This window comes from Labrus bergylta, chromosome 5 (genome assembly GCF_963930695.1).
Source record: "Labrus bergylta chromosome 5, fLabBer1.1, whole genome shotgun sequence".
NCBI lineage: Eukaryota > Metazoa > Chordata > Actinopteri > Labriformes > Labridae > Labrus > Labrus bergylta.
The window spans coordinates 29,467,610-29,484,857 of NC_089199.1; the positions used below are offsets into that span (position 1 = coordinate 29,467,610).

At 42.7% G+C, this 17,248-nt stretch overlaps 1 protein-coding gene across 1 annotated transcript in view; it reads left to right on the plus strand.

The window, feature by feature from the left end:
• Window positions 1-6,662: 6,662 nt before the first annotated feature.
• The window catches only part of ptprga (protein tyrosine phosphatase receptor type Ga), a 415,165-nt gene continuing 404,579 nt past the window's right edge, over window positions 6,663-17,248 (plus strand). Inside the window, exon 1 of the mRNA XM_065955381.1 lies at window positions 6,663-7,306. Coding sequence (XP_065811453.1) covers window positions 7,213-7,306 — 94 coding nt within the window. The 5' untranslated portion in view covers window positions 6,663-7,212. The remainder of the gene's footprint in view (window positions 7,307-17,248) is intronic.

Below are 17,248 nucleotides of genomic sequence, written 5' to 3' on the forward strand. Positions count from 1 at the left end.
AGGATAGGATAGGAAAGGATAGGAAAGGATAGGATAGGATAGGATAGGATAGGATAGGATAATACTTTATTGATCCACAGAGGGGAAATTTGGGCGTTGCAGCAGCACAGACAAGTAAGGTCAAAATACACATTAAACAGAATAGATAAGATAAGATAAATGAAAATAGGGGGTATTGCAAGTACAAAATGAATGATGAAACAGTGCAAAAATATAGACGAAAGAAAATAGACGAAATAAAGAAAAACGTGTCAGAGCTGCTGCAACAGGCTGCCGACTCTCAGCGCCCGTTGACGAAGAAAAAAAAATGTCCAATGTGTCCTTGGGCATTATTTAATACTAACAGACACTTTATATAGCAACCTGTGCCCATCAGTGTGTGAATGTGTAGGTGTGACCTGTTAAAAGTGCTTGAAGTCAGAAGACTAGAAAAGTCTGTACAAGCTCAAGTCCATTTACCATTTACATATTTGCTTCAGTTTAGGACAGAGAGTTGCTTTGTTGTTCAGAGGAAAAAAGTGAGGGATCCCTGAACCAGAAGGGTCCTCTTGTGAACATGGTGGGCCGGCTCTCACAGGACACTACAGGGCACAGCAAACCTCCATTACATCCTTCACCCTGCAGATACAAGTGACTCCTACGCACACTTTGAGCTCACTCAATGACAGGCTGGACCGTGTGATTGGCAGCTGATAACAGCCATTGCCAGTGGTCTTTCCGGGGCCTTGGGATTTGGCCCCGTTTTTAATGCCCTGTTCCTCTGTCTCAGTTGATGAGCAGCAGAACTCGTCCATCAGGCTAGCTGACAGAGACTGAGCGTCAATCTGAGACTAATACTCTTTACTTCAGTACTTTGAAATGGAAGAGTTTCAGGTTTACCTCACCAGGACTAAAGCAGCATAAAACACGATTTATCTCTATTTGAGTAGTTTACACAGATGTTTGTACATGTAGATGTGAACCCTGAATGAACCCCGGAGACTTTACTTCCTTGATTACAGTTGCTGTCAGATTTCTCCGATTCCAAGTCTGAATCATCTCCTCCGCAGTCGACTGTGTTTGGTATTTCTTTTTTTTTGTTCATTACTGCAAATGCAGAACCTTAGTAAGGACACAGAAACAGATTAACGCCCAAGTGAAGGCTCAGTGTCTTTTACTTCAGCACAATGACGACAGATCCTGCTGTGGCTAAATCTGTTCGTTTAGTAACAAGGTTGTCTGGATCTTATTGGGCGCTTTGTGATGTGTCTGCCTTATTGTTTCCATAGCTCTTATTTTGAAAAGCCCAAAACATTGTGTTGACCTTTTTTGTACAACGGACACAACACCAGTTGGGTTTTTAGAAACATGATGATTCAGTGAAGCCATGAAGAGATGCTTCCATACAAGATGCACTGAATGATTGAGGATTAACATAAAAACTCTTAAAATCCTTCTTTAATCTCTTATTTTTCAACCATTACCGCACGCACGCCACATGCAAAGACTTCATCTGTTTGTTCATTCGTTCATCCGTTAAATATGACTTTTTTTTGCGCTGTGAATTTCAGTTTCCTTTTGCAAACAGTATCTGGTGGTTTTGTATTGAAGGTTAACAAACGGATGTGGGGTTTTCTTTGTATTGACGAGCTGCTGACTCAAATCACAACACTCAAGAGGATTGTCCATTAATGACTCGCAGTGAGCCGGATTATTATTTTTTTTCCCAGAGCTACCCCTCCTTACTCGTTCTTCGTCCGTTTACGCGAGAGACAGAGAGGAAAATAGAAAAGGGGGCGTCGGGGTATAAACGTTGTGTCAGGTCGCGCTGCGTTGTTGCGTCGCTCACAGGCAGTTAGGACACTCCAATAGAGAACAAACCACATGACGTATTTTTGTAGGCCAACCCGGAAGTAGCATCGCCATGGGGTCTAACGAGAATTCGCCTATGGGATTTTTTATTGGATTTTGGATCATTGCAGAAAATAATCTCTGTGGCAAAGGCACGTTTCTGAAGCGTTGGCGTTTTGTTCAGCAGGATAATCTTCACACCGTTTTTATGATGTTTGAAGCGTTAATGCGGCCGACAGAAGTAAAAAGCTAACGTTATGCTACAAGCTAACTACACCACGGTCGGATGATTGTGACATCACTAGCGTTATGCTTCAGACGATCTCCGATAAACTAATCCACGTAGCTTAATAAATAGTTTGCTAACATAATCTTCACCTTAACCTAAAGATTAAACCTACAGGAGACATCTCCGACTAGTGAGAGAGTTCCCGCCCTCTGTGTCCGGCGTGATGTCCCGGACAACCACTGTAGTCACATTTAGCCACTTGTTAGCAACCGCCTTTTTAAAGACGAGTAAAAACTTCAAACTTCACAAGTGGAGGTATTACCTAACATAGTTTATGTGGTCTAACAGAACACCAACATCTCTTCAGCTTGTGTTCACCACAGACCTTATTTCAGGCGTCTAACCACAAACCCATTCATAATCCCCGTTGACTTTTAGACCCGATGGCGCTCAAATGCTAACTCACGTCCGGGTTTTAGGACTCATTCCTGTGGCGCTCTATAGGAAACAATAAATTCATCCATTCATCCATTTTATTGCAATGGTAGATTTGTTGATATATTTCCTTAAAGTCCTTCTTAAAGGGATAGTTGTGTATTTTTGAAATGGGGTTGTTGATGGTACTTATCTAAAGTAAGACAGGAGAGAACGACAGGAGCGCTTTGATGGAAACGAGGCTTTACAGCAATGCAGGCTGGGTAGTTTGCTTCATGTAGTTCAGCTATTTTAGAGAGAAAAAACAACGTGGTGGGTAAATGTACACTATACTGTAAAAAAAACTTTCAGAGCTGTTTTTGTTGGCTGTCATTAAAGGCTTTATATGAGATTTTTTTGATCCAGCAGATGTCGCCCTTGAGCACCAGCATGAAACCAAAACAACTCGCGCTGCATTGTTGTGTTAGCATGCTAATGCTAGCGATCTTTATTATGCTCGTATCTTCACACTGCATGTAAATTTACCTGAAATGAGCGTGATCTAGAAACACAGTTAAGCAGTGAGTACAGTATGTTATTCTTCTTTTCTCTAGTCCCTCAATTAAACAACTTTTATACACGAGGGGAGGAGTCAGCCGGCCGTCTGGGCGATGTAAACAAAGTGAAGATAGGACTCTGAAAACTCTGAAAACGTCACAGACAGTGGGACTCGGGTGTTACACCCATTGTAGACAGTCATGACTCACAGTTATGAGTTATTTTCAGAGGATATACTTGATTTCTACATTTAAGTGTGAAAAATCACATATAAAGCCTTTAAAAAGACAAAAACAACCAAACATAAAATATAGTTTTAAACTAACACTAACACTAATCACTGCATGATGATATAATCCATGATCTGCACGATATGTTTACACATGTTTCTGTCGTTGAAGAGGAAACTAAGCCAGAATCACAAACTTTTTTTCAGTAAAGTATACATTTAACCTGACATTGTTGTTGGATTTAGAACATCTTCACAGATCCGCGATGTTGCTTTTTGGATGTTACATGGTTTTGTTGTTTTGTATTTTTAGCTTATTTCTACTCCTGCCAAGAATTTGAAGTTCTTTAATGAGCCTATTGGTCAACACTGGCACACTGACATTGATACTTACCACTTGTCACTGGTCTCTTTCTTACTTTTCCCTGAAGAGAGACTTCCGACGGCCGTAAAATGTAGAACACAACCTTAACAACTTGAAACCTTTCATTCTTCTTCTTCTTCTAATGAATTTCCAGCAGGCTGTACACTTCAAGGCGTAATGCTGCCCTCAGCCGTAATTCAAATGAATTGATTCACTTTCGGTTAAATTCTCGGATATAGTCCAGTGGTCTACAACAAATTTAAACCTTTCCTCCTTCTTTTTTTTTTTTTATGACAGTTAGCAAAGTACTTGCAGGTGCATTACCGCCACCCTCTGGACTGGAGTGTGGGTCAGAATAGCTCTGTGACACTGAATTCACGAAACCTTTCCCAAAGCATCTAGCTTCCTGCTGCCGCTAATTAGGTTGACAAGTCCAAGGAAGTGGAATCACAGACAAATAATCAAATAACAAATACTAACACAAAAACAACACCATATGGAGATCTGATTTAAAAAAAACAGAATATTTACACTGATAGAAACCCTGTAATTAAATCACAAACACTTCAACTGAAAATATTAATTTATATTGTTTGTGCCTGTACTCAGCCGCCATATGACTCTAATGGTTTGCTCCTGCAGCTCTTAAGCAGGTGCTCTGACCTCTCACAAGCTTTTGCCACACGCCCCCCTGCTGAGGAGACATCCAGGAAGAAGTGAGTACTGACTATGTTTGAATCAGCTGTCTGAATGAGCTTTGATAACCAGCAATACAGGCAAAGCAAAAAAACACAATAAGATGAACTTTGACCTTCACTGTGCTTTCTTTTTCTTCCCAATCTCCCCCCAAAAAAAGGATTGATGATGAGGTTAAAGGTTTATTTTTTGGGGGTCTTTTGTGCCTTTATTTAGAGATTGGACAGTATAGAGTGGAAAATTGGGGAGAGAGAGAGTTGGGAACAGACATGCAGGAAAGGAGCCACAGGTCGGGTTTGAACCTAGGTCACATGCTTGGAGGACTTCAGTCTCTGTGCATGGGGCGTGCGCACTAACCACTAGGCTACTGGCGGCCCAGTTTTAAAAAAAATAAAAACAGCTTAGTTTTCCTCATTCCTGGTTCTGGGGACCCACTGCCCTGCGTGTTTGAGATGTTTCTCTGTTCCCACTCACCTGATTCAAATGATCACCTTGTCATCAAGAAGCCTGATAATGACCTCTTGATTTGAATCAGGTGTGTTGGAAGAGGGAAACGTCTCAAACAGGCTCTAACAACTTGGATCCCTGTGCAGGACTGGGATTGAAAAACAGAGTTAATTCAATGCAAGGTCTGGTTCTCTGTAACATGTGGGAACATCTGATTTTTGTTGCCTAGTCTGAGCCCTTTGTCAGCTGTTTCACCTTCCTGCTACATGACACTAGACCGTGCTAAGCTTGGGAGGGGAGCAGTCTGATCTTAGTAAATTTAACTTCATCTGTATTTAACTTTACTTCATACTCGCTGTAGCGAGTGTGTTTGCAGCACTTGCAGCTGCCCTCACAGTGCATTTTCCCCAGTGTCTATTGTACCCTAGAGCTAACTGTGGTATAGCTGTATGACATATAGCTATACGTCATATGTCACTTCTGTGATGTGACATATTACATCATGATACTGGCATGAGATCTCTACAGTAAGACATCACAGCTAAACAGCACACGTGACATGTGATATCGACATATGGAGCATGCACAAAACTCCTGAACCATTTTTGAACCAGCCTGATTTTGCTTAAAAAAAGGCATTTTAACATGGGTGTTAATGGAACTTTTTGGGCTTTTGCAGCCAGCAAACTTTTTTTTTCTAATTACTCAATGAATTAAGCTTAGTAGTTTTTTTTTAAAGTAGAAAAATATACACAGGAATATCACATTGTTTTAGATTATTTCAGTAGGTAAAGTATGATCAGTCGGGATAGAAAGGGTAAATCAATGCTATTCATTTCTTTGTGTATGCACACAAACTTCATGTCACCCCTGCGTAAGTCGGTTCCCCCAGTTTGCCCCCCCCCCTGTAAAAAAAAAAAAAAAAAAAAGTCCATCCATGCCTCTGTTCTTGGAGAGTCAGTCAGAGGAGATGGATTAACCCAAACTACAGGCGTTTTACCCAACATGCTGGAGATAGTCTGTCCATGTGAAACCTTTTAAAAGAGTGGTGTAACTGTTTTAACCCAAAACTTTATTTTCTCGAACACTACCCATGGAGTTTGTGTGTCTAAAATGAACCAACAGGTGCATCTGTCTGATACCTTACATGCACTAGTATCAACTCTGGCGAAGCTAAATGATATATTTTGGGTCTCAAACACCAGTAAGGTTTGGCAAAGCACTCTGTGATGATAAAAGTGTTGGGAATACTTTCACACGGCTTCAATAAATTGGTCACCCATAATTTGAGGATTATAGTTTTGCGAAGAATGAAAAAAGGGCATGAGAGAGATGTACACAATTTTGCTCCTTTCTCACCTCAGTTAATATTTTCTTAATTAGAAATTGTGTAAAAAGCCCCTCAACAAAAAAAAAATTCCAATAAGGTCACAGAATTTCTTTTTTTTTTTTTTTAAACCAGCCTTGTATTTAAGACATAAATGCATCATTCTTATTCAATCATCTTTTCTTGCCTTTGGGCAATGAATCATCATAGCTGTCTACTTGGGATACCTTAAGTGGAGACTACTGCACCTTGCGTTGCCTTAAATGATGCTCATGATTGATTCAATAGACCTAATAAATCAGAACAGACTTCCAGGCAGGGTTTCCTTCTCGGACAAATGACTGGTAAGAAATGGCTGATTTTTCTAATGTGGATCTATATTTGGGTCATTATCAGATTCAAAACGCCCCGGCACCGCCTGCAGAGCGCAGATCTATTATTACCTATTATTATGGGACATGTGCGTGCTATTAAACAGAGCGACTGTGCGTTCTCTCAGCCGGCGCTAGGATCCAGAGGAATGACCCCCCCCCCCCCTTCTCTCTCCTCTCATCCCTCTCTCTCTCCATCTCTCTCTCTCTCTTTCTCTCTCTTCAAGACTGTTTTAAAGTCTCTGCCAGACTTGGGCTCCCACGCTACTTCCTGGACGGACGGAGGAATGGAAAGCTTCCAGAGTCTCTCCACCACCTCCACCGACAACACCGACTGTCCCCTCTCCGTGTGCCCGACGAGCGCTGCTGCCTCCACCGCCGCCGCCGCAGCCGCAGGAGCGACGACGCGCTGCGTGGACCATCGCTGCTAGTCTCCCTCCAGCCGGCTCTCTCTCCCCCTCTCTCTCTCGCTGCCTCCATCACCATCCGTTATCCCAGTGTTATGCTCTTCTCCAGGAATACCGGGGGGATTTTGGGACGAAAAGACTGTTTCTGACTGGACCTCTAAACACCTCTCTCTCTCCCGCCCTTCACCTTCCACCGTGCCCAGTTCTCTCCGTCCGCGCTGCGTCTCCGGCGCTGCTTTTTACGCAGCGAAGGCGTCGCTGATTCACCCGCAAAAAAAAGGGGAAAACTCAACAGTTGTTGTTGGTTATTGTTTTGCATGTCGACGCGCACAACACTACCATGTGGAGGTTACTGCAATCGTGCTGTTGCTGCTGGTGGATTTTCTCCTTCGTTTTGCCAGCCTGCGTGCTTCTCTGGGCCGACTGTCATCCTGGTAAGTTTCGCACCCTTACAAGTCCAAACACTGGTGTTTTTTTTTTTTTTTTAGTGTTCGTGTCTATGAAGGAATGTGGCTATTAGTGTGGCATTGCCAAGAGAGGAAGAAATCTTTAATATGCTGGCAGAATACAGTCAGTGCATTCAGTATCCTGTAACGGGGCACTGGCTGGTTGTGTTTCGTGCCTTGTGACTTGACGCGCTTCCCCGGCACCGGCACGTCGACTGGAAACCCGCCGGGGAGGCAAGAAGCAATGAAATCATTTGAAATGCTACTGAGTGAACCCTCTCGTGCAAATTCAAAGCACAACTTTTATCACAGGAGCATGCCGTGTCTTTTTAATTCCACAAATCCTCCCGGTTGTTGTTCCCTTTTTCACCCATCAAAAGCAATCGGAACAGGGGGAAACATTACAATGCTCCAGGATGCCATTAATGGAGCAGAAAGGCACGGCAGGTTGGCGGCTGGTTCGGTGCTGTGGGTACATTAAAAAACACGAGAGAAAGATGTGATGTCTTGTCAGCCCGGCGGCGCGTTAGCCAAAGCCCTTATCTCACCGCCTGAAGCAAGACAGCAGGGCTGTGAAGTCGCTTCACACACACACACACACACACACACACACACACACACACACACACAACCCGCAAATTGCAGTTGAGGCTCAAATCCGTGCAGAGGGGAAAACCAGAACTCGTGTGTGTGTGTGTGTGTGTGTGTGTGTTTGGGTTGACATGCAGATCCCTCAGAGGAGACCCGCAAAAAAAGATCTGACTCTAGATTCATTTAAGGTGGTGAAAAAAAAGCGTCCTAAATCCATCTAATTGGGCGAATCTAAAGCTGTTATGTAATCTAAGTGAACAACTGCTTTCCTACATTCAGTAGAATTCCATCATGGGAAGCCAGCTGCTTCAGTTCCAGTCATGTCCAAAACCTTCAGAGTGGAAAACCCTTAGGAGACAGCACCTGAATAGAACACCTGAAGAGAAAACAAACACCGCCTCTGTTCGCTTTTAGACTCAAACTACAACGAGGAGAAATCAGCTGGAAAAAAACACACAAAACAAATCAAACTTGACCTTGAACAAAACTGTCTATATCCACTTTATTCCTCCAGCTGGAAGAGACTTCTAGAAATGACCTCCCAAACACTTTGTGACCCCCGCCGTCCAACACCAGACGCTTCATGTGTAAAAAGTCTCGAGTTGCAGCAAATTCTCACAAAACCCAGTTACTTCATGCCAGTCCCAGAATAAAGACGCTCCTTTCTGGAAGCATCAGTTTCCCCCCCCCCCCAAAAAAAGATTTAAAAATAGAAGTTGGACGATTAGTTGAATGTCCCGATGATTCCTCACCTCGTGTGTTATTCAGCTGTTTTTTAGGGGGAACTTTCAGAAGATAATAACCAAGTTTAAAAGAAAAGATGCATCTGTAACGTGGGTTTGTAGATTGCCAGAGAAGTATTTATAGTTCATGTAATCAGCTCGTCAAAAGGCTGAAAGATAAATAATGATAACATTTAAAGCCTCAAGATGACGAGCAGTGAATCCATCGCCGGTTTGAACCAACTCAGCCCCGCTCAGTCACTATTCTTTATCCAAATCAGAGTATTGCATTAATGACTCCATTAGACCCTCTGATGGAAATGTGGATTATTTTGCCCCCCCCTCCCTCCTCCAGTCTGAAGAGCCAGCCTAGTGTTAAGATTCAGCAAGCTTGTGTCGGAGCCCTGTAGCTGTCTATAGATATGACACGTTATCACAGAGCCGGTTAGTCAGACAGCATTAGCCTACTTTTTTTTTCAGCCTCGCCTAGATTAGTTCTTATATTTCTTTTGAGCCGGCAGAGATGTCATGAAACACACACACACACACACACACACACACACACACACACACACACACACATATATAAAGAGAGAGAGTCTTGCCCTGCTGACCGCACAACACAGCCACTGCTCCAACACATCCATGTCAGTTTTAATGCGCTCAGTGTGCGACTCTCTTGTTGGAGGTTTTTCTTTAAAAAAAAATAAATGTTGTGTCCTTTCTTCTCTGTGTCGCACATTGACTCTGAACACGAATCTAGAGAGGAGAAATCAAGTGAAGTGAGCCGAGAAGTGACGGAGGGAGAGCCGCTGTGAGAGATGGATGGCTCTGACGGATTGATAGGATGGGGAAAACAAATATTCCCACAGGTTGAGGATTAATATTCACACATTCTGGTCCTTGAAGAAAATCCATTTTTTTTGTACTTTTGAGCATGAAGTCTCATGTAACAAATATTCTAGATGAATGAAACAAGATGCAGTTTTTACGTTTGAGTGAATATGCAACGATCAGTGATCAATGACGGGCTCAACAGCAGCTTTAAACTCCCTCGTTTTAGTGACTTTAACTCAATAAAACAATGAAAATGAATGTTGTCAAGAGCTAAATACATTCATGTAGGCTTTGCATATTAAAACATGATTCATTTGAAAACACTACCTGCTGTGAGAGGAAATGAAAAGAGACATTAAATATAAAATAGCTATTAAAAAAGAAATAGATGCTTTGAATAGGTAGAGCACAGAGGAACTGAGTTTTCAGATTGTGAGGCTTTTGCCACGTATCTCTGGGAAAGTGAGCATCGTCACCGGCATGCAAATCCACCCTTCTAGACGTCAAACCTTGATGATCTCTCTCTCTCTCCCTCTCTACTTGACCTCCTCTCTCTCTCTCTCTCTCTCTCCTCTCCTCTCCCCTTGACTCGACCGCATGCCGTCATGATACCGGGGCTCGGAGCGAGCTCAAGGAAAGGCTGGTTGATGTTAGCGTCTGGCATATGATGCTGTAGAGACAAGAGATGAGTGTGCTTTCTCTCCTGCTGGGTACGCTCATCCTCAGGCTCTCAAGCTCCCGCTCTTCTTACCTCCAAGCCGACTCTCTTCTTCTTTTTAAAAAAAAATGAATAAGGCTCTTAGCTGCAGGTTGGGATGAAAAGCAACGGGGAAAGGGAAGGGATCGGCTTTCTATTAGGAAAAAAAAAAAAAAGTCACTGGTGGGCCACATGCATATGCGGATGGATTTGGTGGTTGAGGATCTACAGACAGATTTAAGGGGGGAAAAAGTTGAAGGTTATGTGGTGATAGTGGAAAATGTTTTAAAAGATTCACACTTTTCTTTTTCAAGAATGTCATTAGTAAGGTATCGAAAGAAGAGCCTCTGCAAATACACATCAATACATCCATACACATGCATCTTTGAGGAATGGGTTGATTAATTCTGCAGACTTTTTTCTAATATCGCACCTTGTTTGTGTCACATGGACTCCTAAAAGTTTACATTTTCAAGAGAAATAAATAAATAAATAAAGAGTAGAATACGTTATTTCAACTTTGTTTCCGATGTATTTCAGCTTATTTAAGAAAATGATTTCAGTATTTTGACAATTATAACTGTGTAGATGTGCTTAAGTATAAGAAGAATACGTTGGAAAGCTGGATTTGTGATACTGAAAAAGCTTTTCATTCCACAGTTTTCAGAGAGTGACTTTTACAGTTAATTATAAAATGGTTGTCGTTGAGTGTTTTATTCTGGTGCTTTGTCATGATGGATCAGATTTTTATATCTGATATGGAGACCCTTGTGTTCAAACTCAGGGTGACTATTTAACCACATCTCTTTTTTCTGCCTCATCATCAAAGTTCCCTTTTTATTATAATTTAACCTTCCTGAGTTAAATGTGGATGGATTAAAATGATATTATCGTTCATAAAAGCTGTAAAAACAAGGACGATAGAAGCTGACTGAGAAAAAGCGCCAGTTATTTACCATCTCTTCACGTTGGAGCCGTTCTGATTCCTAAAGCACCCAGCTCATCTTTGAAGCTGGGAGGCTATTACGATGCTCGCAATTACTGCCTCTGCTTCCAACCTGCATTGTCGGGGAGGAGGAGCGGTGGATGAGCGCTTTATCCTCGGAGCTTTCCAAGAGTAGTAGAGTGCATTGTTTACTCTGGAGTCCACCCTAATAATGTCACAGCTCCCTGCAGAGCAGCAGCAGTGATTCTGCCGTTAAAAATACAGGAAGTTTATGCAGCGCTGTCGTGTCTGCAAAAGTGACCTGACTGCTGCCAACATGCCCCCCGGTCGCCCACATAATGGCCGGTTTTGCAGCCTTGCAAACATCTGTTTTTTTTTTTTTTTTTGGGAATGGAAAGCACTGAAACATCACCACAGGGGGGTGCGTCCGCTATAGCTGACACAGGGGCATCACTTTTCCTTTTTTTTTTTCCTCCTCCGTCTGCAGCATAGCGGTGTCAGCATCGAGGCATCACGCCCCTGTCACTGCGCTGCACTTCAGCCCTGGGTTAACCAAACGCACGAGAGAGAGAGAGAGAGAGAGAGAGAGAGAGAGAGAGAGGCAGAAACGGAAAGAAAAGAAAGAAGGAAGACAGAAGAGACAGGGAAATAAAAGAGATGTTTGGCCTTCAATGTGTCGCTCTTTGCTGTGAAAAATGAATGGGGCCCCTGTCGCTCCTGGCTGTGTGAGGAAAAACAGAACAGTCATTGTAATCTCACAACAAGCGCCTGAGCTAGCACATCATATCACCCCTCACAAACACACTCGCCCCTCCCTCCATCCATCTCCCCGTCTTCCCCCTTACGCCCCTTATTTTTGAATTCTCCTGGCAGAGTGTGTGGATGCACAAATCGTGCACCTTTTTATTCTTTTAAATCCAAGGATGAAAAGACGAGTGTGTTGGTCTCTAACCTTTTCTCGCAGCCTTTTTTGTCAAAGTGATAAGGGGGGGGGGGGGAGGTTGACATTTAGGGGACCGGATTGGCTATGCTTCGTGGCTCTCTGTTGCAAACATTATCATCATCGTCATCATCATCATCATCATGGTGCTCACCGAGCTATTATCTGTCCCTCCACCGTGGCTTGCACGTCGGCTCATGGTTCACTTTATCTAGCGAGCACGGGGGGCCAGCCGACGCCAACCCCGGCTCTCCTTTAATAGATTGATTTAAAAGATACGGGGTGTGTGTGTGTGTGTGTGTGTGTGTGTGTGTGTGTGTGTGTTTGTGCATGTAAGATGCAGGGGGGGGGGGGGGGTGGGGAGAGAGGTGCCGGTGTCAGGCAGTTATCCTTGTAGGATGCTGCTTCGGTATCTGTCGACTTGTCATTAGAAGGAAGCTGAGCGAGAGAGAGAGAGGGATCGGGAGCCAGATAACTAGAGAAAAAAAAAGACAAGAAAAAACATCCCTTCTGTTGTGCTATTGATTTTTTTAGCAGGAAATGATGCCGCTTTGTTGCACAAAGGGGGAAACTAAAAGATAAATGGGTCCGATAATGATAACAATAGTAATGATGATATTAAGTGCAGAGGCACTAATGATATCACAGGGATATGATGCGTGTAGCGGAGCATGGAGCATCGCCTCGTGTTGTTCTTTTTTGTCTTGTTTCTCATCTGTTTCTTTTTTTTTACTCTGCATCTAATAATCTCATCTCTCACGTGCAGTGGGAGAGCACTCTGAAAGTGGAAGCAGACCTGGCCTTCATCTCTTGCAGTGCCCCATCGCTTCCAGACTTAATGGGCTGCTGAAAATAAGGCCAAACCCCCTACAACCACTCTTTTCTTTGCTCCTCTACCTCTACCATTGTTCTGCTTCGTTGTTTTAATTAAGTCCACTCCTGGATGGTACATCCTGAATTTTTCAGCCCAGTAAGGCCTGTGTGAGAGCTTCTTTCCAGGAAGCATCATTTTACCCCTCCCCTGCTCCTTAACTCTTCCCCTTCTCTCAGTTTGTTCATTCTGCTTTGCTAAGTCTTCTTCTTCTTCGCTTCAGGCATGGTTTTGTGTTAGCTGCCATATGTTCAATCCCCCCCCCCCCCCCCCCGCCTTTACCACCATCATGCTATTGATGCAGGCAGTTCATACATACGTCTGACTAATACTTCTGGATAAAAAGATCCAGCATCAAGCATGCTTTTAAGCACGCTCTTTCAGTAACGTCCTGATATGCTAATGTGAAGGATTTGTAAACATTAATGAGTCTGACCTTTGTCTACGCCTGTCCTCAGGGGTTGAGTATCAAATCCCCCAAAACCTGGCAAATCATTTCTCATGCACATACAGCAGGTATGGAGCAACAGCAAGTCATTTTCTACCACCAGAAGAATTTAAGTCCAATATCAACTTTTCTTTTAGCTCTGTTTTGGTCTCCACCGACTCCTGAAATAAACCTGGTCCTTTAGCTGCTGAACTATGCCGTATGCATGACCTTGTTTTTTTTAGCATTGTCTGTCTGCTGTTGTCTGCTTGGCAGGTAGTTTACAGTATATTTAACATAGGCCTCGGAAAATGGCTGAGAGGGATTTTTGGGCAAGACAAACCAAAACAAGTGGCTAAAAGAGACAAACAAAAATACTTAACTACTTTTAGCAAAGAATTTCTAGAATTTTCTTATTAACACATCAATTAAGAATTTTCTGACATCCAGAAGGATATTTGTTCCACAGTATCGATATGAAGTGTTGCTCTGATTTCATCGACAAGAACAAACAAACAAAACAACTGGAATATCTGGCTTTTTACCGTCTAAATTCATCGTGTGCTTGTCTAATACTTTGTCCGTCGGCTGGTTGATGATGTGCAGGAAGTGAACATCAAGTGTTCCAGATGTTTCTGAGCTGAAAACAGCTGTCTGCTCCTGCTGTAAACGTGGTAACTGGAAGGTTCTTAGGTGTAAAAATCCAAAACAAGCAGCTAAAAGAGGCTAAAAAACTGTTTTTTGAGGTGACTGATGGGTAGGTCACCAAAAAGCAACAATTATTAAATTAAATTTAGAATTTGATCCATTGCATAAATCAATATACAGAAAGTGAGAACTTAACCAAAGCTTGCATTAGTAATGTTTCTTACTGAGAGTTATTTCCTTCAGTATCTTCATTTTTTAACCCCTGAAATCTGTGAAGTTTAAAGGTGCTGTCAGTTTTTTTTTTTTTTTAAGTTCTGCTGTAGTTCCTGTGTTTTTTTATTTAGCACCAATTCCACCAGGATTCTGAAAACAACAACAAGCTACGGCCTGATAGCAGCAGCCCACTTGGTTTACTAATTTTACCCCGGCTCCTAATAAATTGCGATGTTGCCCGCTGTTGTCGTCATCTCACATACCATGTTATGCATATAAATGCTGGATGTTTTTTTTAACTTTAAGCTGCTAAATGTAGAACGTTTAGAGTCATTTAAACATGGAGTATGAAATCAGTGTGAAGAGACCCTTTACAAAACGAGCAGATGTAGACCCTACACCCATATAGACCCGTGTTAGAAAATAAAAATCCATCTCTCAAAGGTAACGTATATCTACTGAATCTGCATTTGTACAAAAACATGAAGCCTTACGGAGCCCTGCAGGACAGATCAACAGATGTCAAGATTAGATGATTGCACTCATGGCAACAAATCCTCTACACCTCTCTCCTCTTTTGTCTCCATCCCCTCCTGGTTAACCAATAAAATGCTTCAAGGTACCCCGGCAGGCGCTGGTTTGCGTGCAGGCAGAAACACAACACAGAGAGGAATGAAAAAAAAACAAAGAGGGGAAAAAAAAGGAAGACAAAGACAGCTTGAGATGCTGATGAGAGTCGAGAGGTGTACACAGCCAAGTCCCCCCCCCCCCACCCCCCTTTTCTTTTTCCTTTTCATTTTGCTAAGCGTGATGCCAGGGGAGCTTCTGTGTCACTGTGCAGGGCTGCTGCGTGTTAAAAGGAGCTTAGACTGACAGGCTGTCGGCCGACGAAGAGCCTGACGAGACTAACCGATGGCGACACTAAACAAACAGTGCGAGGTGAGGCGAGGAGAGGAGGAGATGAGACGGGGGAAAAACAAACGGACATGACGAAAGCCAAAGAGGGGTTTTACGCCGCACCTGTCCCCGGCGTTGACACTTGTGACTTGGCCCAGTCATTTTTGGAGGCAGAAAGATGCAATTTGACGGGATATTCCCGACAGAGAGGCAGGCAGACGGTTGCCAGGTGGTGGTTATTCTGACCACGGGGCCCGCCTCCCACTCCCTCCGCGCTGCCACCTTGGCACGTCGAGACTTTTAGACAGTTTGTGTTCTTTTGTCAGGCTTGATAGGTGGCCATTCACTCTGGAGCTGTGACAGCTCTCCGATACACTGGTGAAAGGTGTAGATGGGTGTTCCTGCCATTTCCCAGAATGCTTTCTCATTTTGAATGGCGAAATGCACTTCACTCGACTTCCATCAGTCATCCCCGCTGACAGTGGAATGGAAGCAGCTGCTTTCTCCCTGAGAAAGGTGAGAGAAATGTCACCGTGGTACTATGATACGGTGAGCCAGTTAGACAGCGGCCCTCATGTTTTACTCAACAGTTTAGTTAAACATTTTCAAACTCAGCTTCCTACCTCTTTACTTTCCTCATTTGACTCCTTTTTTTATTTACCTCTCATTCTTCCTTTATTCCTTTTGAAATGTGTGTTGTTTATGTTTTGTTGGGTCTCCTGCTCCCGCTCGTTCTTTATTTGATAGTTTGTCATTCCTCATCCTCTTTATTCCTTTCTTTAAGCTTTTCCTCCATCCTCTCTGACCTCCTTCAGTTTGACTCTCCACATTTTTATTTCATCTGTTTGTTGAAATAAACTTTTACTCTTTCTAACTTAAATAAAATATAGTTTTTTTGTCCACCCAATTCCCAACTTGTATACCTTTCCTTTCTATTTGCTTCCCTCTGTTTCCTTCAATCCTACTGAAGATACTTATACTTCTTCTTTCCCCACCCTTGCATCGTCTCTTATACTTGATTCCTTTCTTTTTTTGTCTCCTATTAAACGTACAATATGTAGAGATTTTAGAACATTAGAACATTTACACTAAATTATCTAAATTCATAAATGTACTAAACCTCTGTTATATATTTTTTGTTGAGTACTTACATTACCTCAAATATTTCTAACAGTTATCAAAGCCAGAGAAATCTGTCATTTTATATCGGTAACCGGACGTGTCTTGTTGTGGCAGCCGCCATGATATACACGTCATGTTTATCGTTGCCATGGAAACACCGGATGTTACGTCAAAGGCCGCTGCAGCGAAGAAAGCGTGAGCTGCTACTGAAAGCTGCCGTACTGTTGCTGTATGTGCTGCTGTGATAAAAACGTCATGTAAATTATACTCTGATACATCAGCTCGTCGGTAAACATATTCTCTTCCTCAGGTCGGTTTCACCTGGTCGTCTTGACTACGGTCAACTCAGAGTTAGTTTTTTTTAACAGGGGGTGGGGGGGGAGTAGCAGAGAGAACCACTCCCATGATTCCCCGCCAGCCTGGATGTCATATTTTATTGTTGTTCGATTGATTGAGAACCCCCTGGTGGTGGAATTTACAAACTGTGCCTTTAACCCATTTTTTTTTTACCTTTTCAATAATCGTATAATTACGATATGTGTTCCTGTTCCTCCTTCTTTTCCTTGTTACTTCTTCTTCTCCCTCCCTTGTTCTTTTCTTTTTCATTCATACTGAAGAGTTTGATTCCTTTCTTCGTTCCTCCGAGTTTCTCCCTCTCTCTGCTCACACCGACTTCTTACTGTCAGCACGGGTTATTATTCTGAACACAGCCCAAACTAATGGCTATTACATTTTAATCCCATTACTTACTAGGACAGAAAGTTGTATGTGCTTCTATACACACACACACTTGCACACAAACACACGTTTTACAGTTGTTTAGGGCCCACATTGTAGCATTGGCAATAAAAGTCATTAATGAATTGGGCGATGAAAATTAGGATTCAGGCGGAATCTCAAAAGTTGATTTGAAGTGTTGAGGACACAGAAGGACACCGTTTAATATTTCCCTCCTTGGCTCTTAATGACAAAATAAACAGGATATTATAATTTTATGAAGATAAACGGCCACTTTTGGC